Source organism: Trichosurus vulpecula, chromosome 7 (genome assembly GCF_011100635.1).
Source record: "Trichosurus vulpecula isolate mTriVul1 chromosome 7, mTriVul1.pri, whole genome shotgun sequence".
NCBI lineage: Eukaryota > Metazoa > Chordata > Mammalia > Diprotodontia > Phalangeridae > Trichosurus > Trichosurus vulpecula.
This window is the reverse complement of record NC_050579.1, coordinates 272,446,986-272,456,975: the sequence shown is the minus strand read 5'-3', so window position 1 is coordinate 272,456,975 and position 9,990 is coordinate 272,446,986. Positions and strand designations below refer to the sequence as shown.

Sequence of the window (9,990 nt, the reverse complement as noted above, 5' to 3'; positions counted from 1 at the left end):
AGAGCACCCAAACAAAATGCTAACCTCTGAGCCTGAAGGCTTCACACCTAATCAGCAAAAGGGTGTGGGCCTGGGGCTTAGTACCCAGCAATACTTAATCAAAGGCACTTGATTACTTTAGCATTCTAAAAGAGAAAACAGTGAAAAAAACCAAAAAGTCCCACCTTAATTACAGTACAGTGTGCTTTTCATCCATCTAGCATAGCCAGTTAGCACCAGGGCAAGAGTGTTTGTTTTTCATATCCCATCAAGGATATAGGATCAGAGTCTCAATTTTTGTGCTAAAGGGGGATGTTCACACAGTATAGGGGAGATATCTTCAAAACCAGAGCAAAGGCCTGATCTTTCAGGTTTTTCCTGGTCACACCCTCTCCACAAGCTTTCAAACACTAAGTAAATGTTAGTTTTGAGAAGTACTGTGGCTAAGTGGATTGTATACTGAACTTGGAGTCATAGCGGATTTGAATTCTGCCTCAGGTATGATAGCTGTGTGACCCTGGGCAAGTCACTTAACCCTGGTGAAACTCAATTTTCTGCAAGATCAATTGAAATTAAGTATATGCTTTGCAAACCTAGAGCACTTTATGAGTCAGCTCTCCCTATTTATTATTTTTAGCAACAGTAATAATAAAAATAAACATCACTTCATACTGCCATTAAGTAGGAGACCGAACATTATCTCTGAGCCCCCTTTGAAGAAAGTCTCAGTTGGCCAATCTAGGACATTTGCAAAGAATTAATCCTGCGATTGTTGTGTGTGGGTCCTATACCTTATCTGAGAAGAAACAAGCTGCAGAGACAGCCAGATTTTATATTTATATTTAGCATGTGTTTGGCAGCCTGAGAGGGCAGAGTGCCTTGCTTAGAGCTTCTGAGGCACTTTGCAGAAGGCGTTGCTATGTAATGTGTTCCCTTGTCTCCACTGGTCCTCAACGCTTCGGAGTCCATCTCAAGTCTTGGGTTCTGCATGCAATTTTCTTTTTTATGACTAGGCCAATCCACAGGGATCTCTCTTCTAAATCACTGCCCCCCTCCCTTCCCCCCCAGTAACAGTTTAACTTTGAAATCTGGCCATCCCAACAAAAATCTTACAGAGTCCCTCTTCTTAATCCCAGTGCCTTTCCTCTATTATTTCCCCTTTATCCTGCATAGTTTGCTTCGTATATATTTGTTTTCATGCTGTCTCCCTCATTGATTAGATTTTAAGCTCCTTGAGGACAAGAATTGTCTTTTGCCTCTTTTTGTATCCCCAAAACTTAGCACAGTGCCTGGCACATAGTAGGCACTTAATAAATTTGACTGACTTTTGTAGCTACCACCACTTTTATTTTATTTTTTAAAAGTTTTACTTATTCTTTTTAAAATTTTTATATATTATATATTATATTTATTTTATATATAATATATAAAAATATTTATATATAATATATAAAGTATATATTTAATATACTTTAGTTATACTTTTTAAATTTTTACCTATCACCCTTACTTCCCAATGAATCTTCCTCCTCCTTCCAGGTCCTGTTTGACTTTCTCCTGTAACCTTGTAAAGTAAGTATCGTCAAGCAAAACATGCGACGGCTATGTCTGAAAATGCCATCCCTTACCTATAGTCCACCCCCTCTGTTTCACCCATGTCCTCTGAAGTCATAATCGGACACTTCATCGATTGGAATTCTAAACTCTTTCGCTGTTGTTTTCTTTGACGTTATTGTGGTCATCATGCTACACCCTTCTTAGTCCCAGGATTCTCTCACTCTAACATGACATTTTCTTTTATCTCTCTGCCCAGTATGTCACTCAGTGTTTGTGGACTCAAGAGGCTTCTATCTCACCAAGAAGTGCTGTTCCTATTTATAGTGTGGGTGTTTTTGAGGGCCTCATGGGTAAGTTAAACAACTTTATTTCCTAGAATTAGGAGCAAAGGGAGGAAGAAAATGGAGGAGTGTTATAACGAGTCATTATTAAATCTTGGTTGATCTTTGGGCAGCCATGCAGAGAGTCCCCACCTTGCAACGCTCCCTCTGGGATCCTTGGGGCAGGTGACCTTTAGCCAATATGTACTCTCATAGTTGATATAGGGTAACATACTTTGAAGAATAATGAAGGAAGGGAAAAAAAGCCAAATCTCCTTATTTTACAAGTGAAGTAAATGAGGCCTGGGGAGGTAAAGAGACTTGGCCAAGGTCACACAGTTAAGTAAATGGTGGAGGCAGGACTAGGACCCAGACCTCCTAATTCCTAGTCTGTCTATATTGGTTCTATAAAACCATACCAAACAGAACACAACAATTGTTTAAATCAGCCGAGGTATCAAATCTGTTGGGTATGTGATTCATGGAAGACTCAAACTACAAGGTATTTAACCTATTTTGTGCCTGCCTCCCTTGCTACTACTGAAGGAATGTTTGGCTATCTTGTCATCTAAATAATAAATTCTAAAACATTTCAGAAGTCCAGGAACTTTGTAAACTGCTATACATCTTTTAGAAGTGCAATGCTTCAGTTACTGTTGTTTATTGTAGTGGGGCCTTTTTCTCTGCTCCCTTTGAAATCGTCATGCCTGGAAGAAGTCTGGGACAAAGGAAGAATCTGATGACCATAGTTAGTCCCTTCAACCTCTTTGACTTTGGCAGCATTTAACACTGTTAGCCCCCCACCCCCTTCTTAACACAATCTCCTCTCTTGGTTTTGGCCCCTGTGAAATACTGCTAGATATCTAGATGTCTATTCCTTTTAAGTCTTCATCACTACTTTTCCCACTCCTCTGAGGCCTTTCTGTTTTATACCCTATTCTTTTCTCTGTCTTGGCTCTTCCTTGGCAATTTTAATTATGTCCTCACGGCATTCATATGCTACTTTTTATGCATCTGACTCCTAAATCCATATATTTAGCCTGGTAAACTAGGCACCAGGGTTAGTCCTTCTCTGACGAGGTAGCCTATTCTGTAGATATATACAATATTTCCCCTCTCGCTTCTCCTTGGACATCACCACCTGCTTATTGGACATCAAGGAAAAGACCTGCTCGAAGATCTCCAACCAGTGGAAGAAAGTGATTGTGACCAAGGAGACTGTGGGACAGCAGACTGGATCAGAACAGCTTTGTATTGTCCCTGATGGGAACCCCTCCTGGGATACACTAAAATAAACGATCCTACTTTGGGCACATTTTTCTGTGCCTTTGTTTTTAAAGATAGGCCAGAAAGGACTCAGTTGGATGTAGGGGGAGAGGGAAGTGTTATTGATGACTAGAGCATATTAAGGATATAACAAAATTAGGATATCTAACCCAGTTTTTAGCAGGAAGATGATGAATCACATTTGGACATGTTGAGTTTGAGGTTTTGGCAGACCATCCAATAAGAGATGTTTGACAGTAAGTTGAAAAGACAGGACTGTATCTGTTTTAGAAGTGACCCCTTCAGTGGTTTTCTTTATTTGGTCACCTTCTGGCTTTTGGGTTTCTTGTAGCAGAAGTCTAGTCTTCTTGGATCAACTCTGCTCCCTTGAGTGAGACACTGGCTGGGTGGCTAGGTCTGGCACTTAAAGTCCTGAGGAATCTAAGAAGAAGGAACACAGGACCTCGCTCCAATCTTTTTAACATTCCAGTCTAACTTGTCACCATCACCTGTTCATACATCTTCAGTATATGCTTGTTGATTTGACTGGTTTCATCATTGTCTGCTTGATAAAACAGAAACGAATCCAGCCAGGCACTTACTGACTCCGAAGTCAGTCCACTTTTCCCAACCAAACTGGATAACTGTTTTTCAAATTACTCGTGCATTTCTTCCTCCAGGCATTTTGTACAGACTTACACAACAACATCCACATTTTTGTCTTGAAAACATACCAACACACCATCAATTACTATTGCATACAGACTAAATTGGCCTGACCCCTTTCCACTCTCCTATTCCTTGGATAACATTGTTTAAACCTCTTCTATGCCTTTATCAGGAGGGAGCTAGGTGGTTCAGTGGATAGAACACTAGTCAGTCTAGACTGGAGCTTCGATAGACCTGAGTTTAAATCTGGCCTCAGACACTTACTGTGTGATTGCCTTAATCCACTGGAGAAGGAAATGACAAACCACTTCAGTGTCTTTACTAAGAAAACCACTTGGCTAGTGGTCGACAGGGTCACTAAATATCGGATGGGAGCTGAAGAGCCACAAAAATGGCTTCATTTTACCTAGAGGCAGCGTGGCCTGGTAGATACAATTCTGGATGTGGTTTCAGGAAGACCTAGATTTCCTGGCTCCCACACAGGAGGGTGCTGGAGCCAGCTTATACTGGTTCTCATGAGCTGATGGTTAAAATTTTCAGTGTGAGCATTTTACAGCTTAGAAATAGTAAACTATAAATCAAAAGCTGATTTATTGTTTTGCTGATACTCTAGACTTAAGGGATGGGGAAAATGTTATTAATGCAGTTTAACTTAAAAGCATGTTGTGGGTTTTTTCCTTTGTAAAATGGGGGTGACAACGGGCAGACAATTACATCACAGTGTTGGGAGCCAAACAGTTGAAGATGCACATAAAGTGTCATATAAATATTACTATTATGACTTATTTGATGGAGCATCTGTGTTTTCTTGGTGTTAATTGTTGGGCCAAAATTAGTGCAAGCAGCAGAGAAGTGATCCGTACTTTGTTGCATCTCAGCTTCCGAGGCTGCACTGAATGCACAATCATCTGCAGACAGAAGATCATGCACCAACACTCCCTCCACTTGGTCTTGGCGTGTAGCCTTTTGAGGTTGAAGAATTTACCATCAGTGTGGTAGCTGACCTTGATGCCATGTTCATCCTCATTGAAAGCGTCCATCCACGTGTGGAACCAGTGGTTACAGCAAATGGAGAAGTTTGGAATGCCGTGGTTAAGGTCACTTACCTTGGTAGTGAACTTTCCAGGTTTGTACACGTTGATAGTGAGGTTGACGCACGCATTGCCAGAGCCGGCTCAGTGCTTGGGAGGCTCCAAAGGAAAGTACAGGAGAGAAGATGTATTAGAGTGACTACCAAACTGGAGGCCTACAGAGCTGTGGCGCTGACCTCATTGTTGTATGTCTGTGAAATCTGGACAGTCTACCGGTGCCATTCCGGGAAACTGAATCCCTTCCATTTGAATCGTCTTAGGAAGATTCTGAAGATCACCTGGCAGGATAAGTTACCAGACACAGAGGTCCTTACTCAAACTAAACTGCCAAGCATTCAAACTGCTCCAGAGAGTGCAACTCCGATGGGCTGGCCACATTGTTTGAATGCAAAACATACGCTTGCCAAAAAGACTATTTTGTGGAGAACTCGCACATGGCAACCATTCACATGGTGGTCAGAAGAAGCAATACAAGGACACCCTCAAAGTCTCTCTTAAGAACTTTGGAATTGATTGTATGACATGGGAGACACTGGCACAGGACCACTCAGCATGGCACGCCGACATCAGAGAAGGTGCTGCACTCTATGAGCAAAGCAGAATTGAAACAGCTCAAAGGAAACACATGATGCGCAGATTTGGAGAATCCACCTTAAATGTTCCCATGGACTATTCGTGCCCGACCTGTGGTGGAGCATTCCGAGCCTATATTGGTCTGATTAGTCACTGTAGGTCATACTGAAACTTGATTCCAGCACAGCAATGTCATTTTGGTGCTCTTTGAGAACGAAGGACAGCAGTCCACCACTATGATTATTTAGCATCATGCATAGTTCTCTGTCCCTCTCCATTGAGTTAAAGGGAGGCAACGTAGTATAATGGAAAATATGTTGGCCTTGCAGTCAGGATAAGCTTGGGTTCAAATCCTGCCTCCGATGATCATTACCTGTGTGACTTTGGGCAAGTTTTCTCCTCTGTAAAATTGGGACACTTATAGTAACTTTTTAGAGTTGTTACGGGGTTTGAATGAAATCATGCATGCAAAAGCGCAGCACAAATGTCAGTGATCATATGACAGTAACCGCTCCTTCTAAAGGTCAACCCTGACCTTTAATGGAGGGCAGAGAATCAGAATGTCCCTCCTCCTAACCTTCCTGGTACCACAGACACTGCAGCATTGTGGATCTGGGACTTACCTCTGGCAGGCCTGAGACAGGCTGCTGAAAAAGGTAGCGTGTAAAAATAAACATTGGATATAGAAATGAGGAGTCCTGGTTCTGCCGCTTACCCTCCAGGGCCTTTCCTTCTCCTCTTCTGCCCATTACTAGGTGATGCGTAAGGCTCCTCTCAGTTTTAATATTCATTGATTCAATGACCACATAAGGGGGGCCTGGTCAGGGAGATACAGCACAGACTCGAGGTGTTGCTCAAGTGTGTGTTACACTGTTTGTTACTGTAGGACATGGATAATAAGTTACTGGGACTTAGCCAGTTTTTGGAGAGGGGTTGACCAAACCTTTGATTGCACCGTGTAGTTTATGAGGATGAGTTTGGTTGTATTATGCATTGTGTTTAGTTAGCCCTCCGTCTGGGTATAACGTTACACGGGCGCTCACCAGGCTTTTGGAAGAAAGATGCAACCATTTATGTAATAAGAAAAATACATGTGTCTATGTGAATATATTATTACTATGGCACATGTATATAAATACGTATACATGCTGCAGTAATACTGTATTTAGACCCGTTTAGGAAAAATATTGATGCTGAATTAAGGTCCACGATTATGGTTAAGGACGTATATACCGCAGCTTGTTTCACTATAAGAACCTTACTTTGGAAACCTTCAGTGTACATTCGTCGGCACAGAGTAAGGGCTTAATTACGCTCGTGGACCATTAGAAAGAAAACTGGCCTGGGAAAACCAACAGGCTTGTGCTCTCTTTTCCCGGCTTTCCTGCGTGACCCCGGGCAAGTCATTCCCTTGGGTCTAGAGAGATCGCATTTTCCCGATCTGTAAAGGCTTAGCCCGGACGCACTCCCCTCTCGGGGCTCTAGAACGCCACAGTTTCGGGACGCTCAGATCCCAGCATCACGACCCTTCCCTGCCGCCCCCTTTTCCCCATCCCCCTCTCTGGCAGATCGATTTCCAAGGTCCTCGGGCAAGTCATAACCTGCCTCGGTTTCTCCGTCTGTAGGATGACTATTCTGGCTCCTTTCTTCCGTTTGACGCCAACTAGCATTCATTAAGCACCTGCGAAGGGCCAGCTGGACGGCCTTCATTCCCACTTTACAGCTCAGCCAACTGAGGCAGGATGCGCCATCTAAAGTCAGGGAGGCACTGACTGCCGCTGCAAAGTCACAGCTCGAACCCAGCGCCCCTAAGCAGGCCGGGATGGTCCCCCCGGGCCGCTTCCACCGGGGCGGGCGCGCCGCCTCCCGCGCTGCACGGGGGCCCAGGCCACGCTCCTCTCCCGGCTCTCTTTGCCCAGGTCCTGCACCCTACCAAGCAGCGAGCTCTTGCACTCTTCTCCCCACCCCCCGCTCCACCTCCGCTCCCCCCCTCCCCTTCCCGACCGCTCGTCCCACCGCGCTGAGGTCACGCGGGGGACGTCACGGGGTTGTGACGTCACTGAGGGGCGGGGGGACTGGGGAGAGGAAGGGGCAGGGAGGGGGTGGCCCCTCCACCCCCCTGCCGGGCCGCGGCGCCTGCGCAGTGGGTGCGGCGCGGGAGGAGGAGGGAAAGGAGAAGGTGGAGGCGGAGGTCCGGAGAAGAGGGAGGGGCAGCGGAGGAGGAGGAGGAGGAGGAGGCGGCGGCCGCGGGGGCGCGGGGGGGGGGGGGGGGGTGGGGGCGGGGGCGAGCGCGGAGCGTGAGAGCGAGAACGAGAGCGAGCGAGACTTTGCCCCCATGAAGCGGTGAGAGGCCCGGGGCCTACCTACCTACCTCAGCCGGGCGGAGCGGGCTCGGGCTCGGGCTCGGCTCCGGGGGGCGGGGGGGTGGAGCCGGGGGAGCAGCGCCCGGCGGCGGCGGCGGGAGGCACGGTTGTAGCGGCGGCGGCGGCGGCGGCAGGGGTGGCCGGCCCCCGCCATGGAGGGCATGGACGTAGACCTGGACCCGGAGCTGATGCAGAAGTTCAGCTGCCTGGGCACCACCGACAAGGACGTGCTCATCTCCGAGTTCCAGCGGCTGCTCGGCTTCCAGCTCAACCCGGCCGGCTGCGCCTTCTTCCTGGACATGACCAACTGGTGAGCCCGGCAGCGCGCCCGCCCGCCCGGGCGGGACGGGACGGGACGGGGCGGCCGGGCCGGGCCGGGGGCAGGGGCTGCGGGCGGCCGACGGAGACAGAGGGCCCGGGCGGGCCGGGCTGGGGAAGGGGGTACAGGTCCGGGCACAGAGTTAGTAAGGGGCCTGAGCCCGCCAGAAACGAGGGGGAGACGGGAGGTCCGGGGGGAGCGAGGCTCGGGGGGGGGGGGGGAAGCGGGGGAAGTCGTTCGGGGCAGGAGCGAGTAGGCTGGGGTCCGTGGGAGAGAGGGGAGGAAGGCGTGTGGTCGGGATGACACCGGCCGAGGAAGGCTGGTCTAGGCGGAGTTGAGAGGCAGGGCTTGGACAAACTTTAGGGAAGGGAGACGGGACGAGAGTTGGCGAGGAGTCGGGGATCTGTGAAGGGGACTCCCGTACATCGGCGTCCTCGGCTCTTCTCGGAGCGCTCGAGGATTCCAGTGAGGGGCAGTACCCTGGGGTGGGGTTAAAAGGGGGGGGGCTTTTCTTTTTTCTGAAATGGGGCTTTTAAAGTGGAAGGTAGAGAATGGAAAACTTCAGGTGCCCAAGAGTGAGCCGCCGCTGCTTAGGAAGTCAGGATGTGGTGGAGGGGATGCCCTTTACCCTTTGTGCTGGGCACTCAGCCTCCTGACGTGTGGCACCTTGTTTTCCTTGGCATTACTCCCACAACCTCCCTTTTATCCGGAGCTCCCTGAACTCTGCAAAAACGCATTTAAACGACCCCAACCAGAAAGGTGACTGTAAACACCCGCTCCTGGTCACTTCTCTCCCTGTCTTGGAGGTCCCATGTGTTTATCGTGAGTCCCCCGCCTGTGTCTGTGTGTCAGTCAGTCAGTCAGTCAGTCAGACCAGGCCTGCTACCTGCTTTTTCCTGCTGCCTGCATCCTCAGAAATGCCTCTCTGCTCTTTGATGCTAGTTTGTTAAAGGCTAGTAGATAATAGTAAAAAGAGGGCTTGAACGACTAACGTGACCTTTAAAGTCCCAGTGCCTGAAAAGCTTTGTTATAAGGGGCAGACTACACTTGTGTTCTCTTTCTGTGCAGAGTATACATCACCTTTGGAGGCGTTTATCTATTAGCATTTGATAATGCAGGTGCAGTGCATTAAGACTGAAAACAGCCCTCTGAGGTAGGGACTGCCACCATCTCCGCTTCCATTTTAGAGATGAGCGAACTGAGGCTCCGAGAACCAAGAGTCGCTTGACTGGTGGGATCACGGAGCTGACACCTGTCAGGATGGCTTTCCTGAGTCAGTCTGTGTAGCTCTTTCGCCCTTCTTTCCTCCCTCCGAATGCCTGTGTTTTATTATTGTCTGTACAGCTATTCAGCATTTATCACGGACCATCCTTCAGCATTTATCTGGTGTTTAAGTAAGCTCCTTGAAGACAGGGACTCTCGGATTTCTTTGTTACTTAGCACAGTGCCTTTTTACATAATAAGTATTCAGTGAATAGTCAGTGAAAAAATTGGGAAGAAAATCTATTGAAGAAGCATCTTTTGGACATTTCTCCCCAGCTTTTTATGATAGCACAGGATATAATCCAGCGATCTCATTTGGGATGGATCATTACTTTCTTCAATCTGCCAGTGTGTGAGTGGTGCCCTTTAAATCCTGCCATTGTTAAGTTTAGTGGTTTCATCGTAGTCTTTAATTTTTAGTAATAGGATAGGGTTAGGAGCGAGGCTTGTGACCTCATTGCAATAGGGAATTCCCAAGTGAGGAAGCGCCTTTTACCAGTGTAGGTCACTTCTCTGTAACTTATAATCTTAGTTTAGAACAACTGTAATTGTTAAGTTAAATGACTTAACCAGGATCACAAAGCCAGTCT

The 9,990-nt window shown here is 47.3% G+C and overlaps 1 protein-coding gene across 5 annotated transcripts in view; it reads left to right on the top strand.

Annotated features, from left to right (window-relative positions):
• Positions 1-7,902: 7,902 nt before the first annotated feature.
• ILRUN (inflammation and lipid regulator with UBA-like and NBR1-like domains) overlaps positions 7,903-9,990 on the top strand; it is a 109,900-nt gene continuing 107,812 nt past the window's right edge. For 4 of the 5 annotated variants that reach the window (XM_036768759.1, XM_036768761.1, XM_036768757.1 and 1 more), the window contains exon 1: positions 7,903-8,128. In XM_036768759.1, the coding sequence (XP_036624654.1) occupies positions 7,971-8,128 (158 nt within the window). In that variant the 5' untranslated portion in view covers positions 7,903-7,970. Of the gene's footprint in view, positions 8,129-8,884; positions 8,960-9,990 lie in introns of those variants that run through there. The other variant, XM_036768758.1, reaches the window with a different exon arrangement.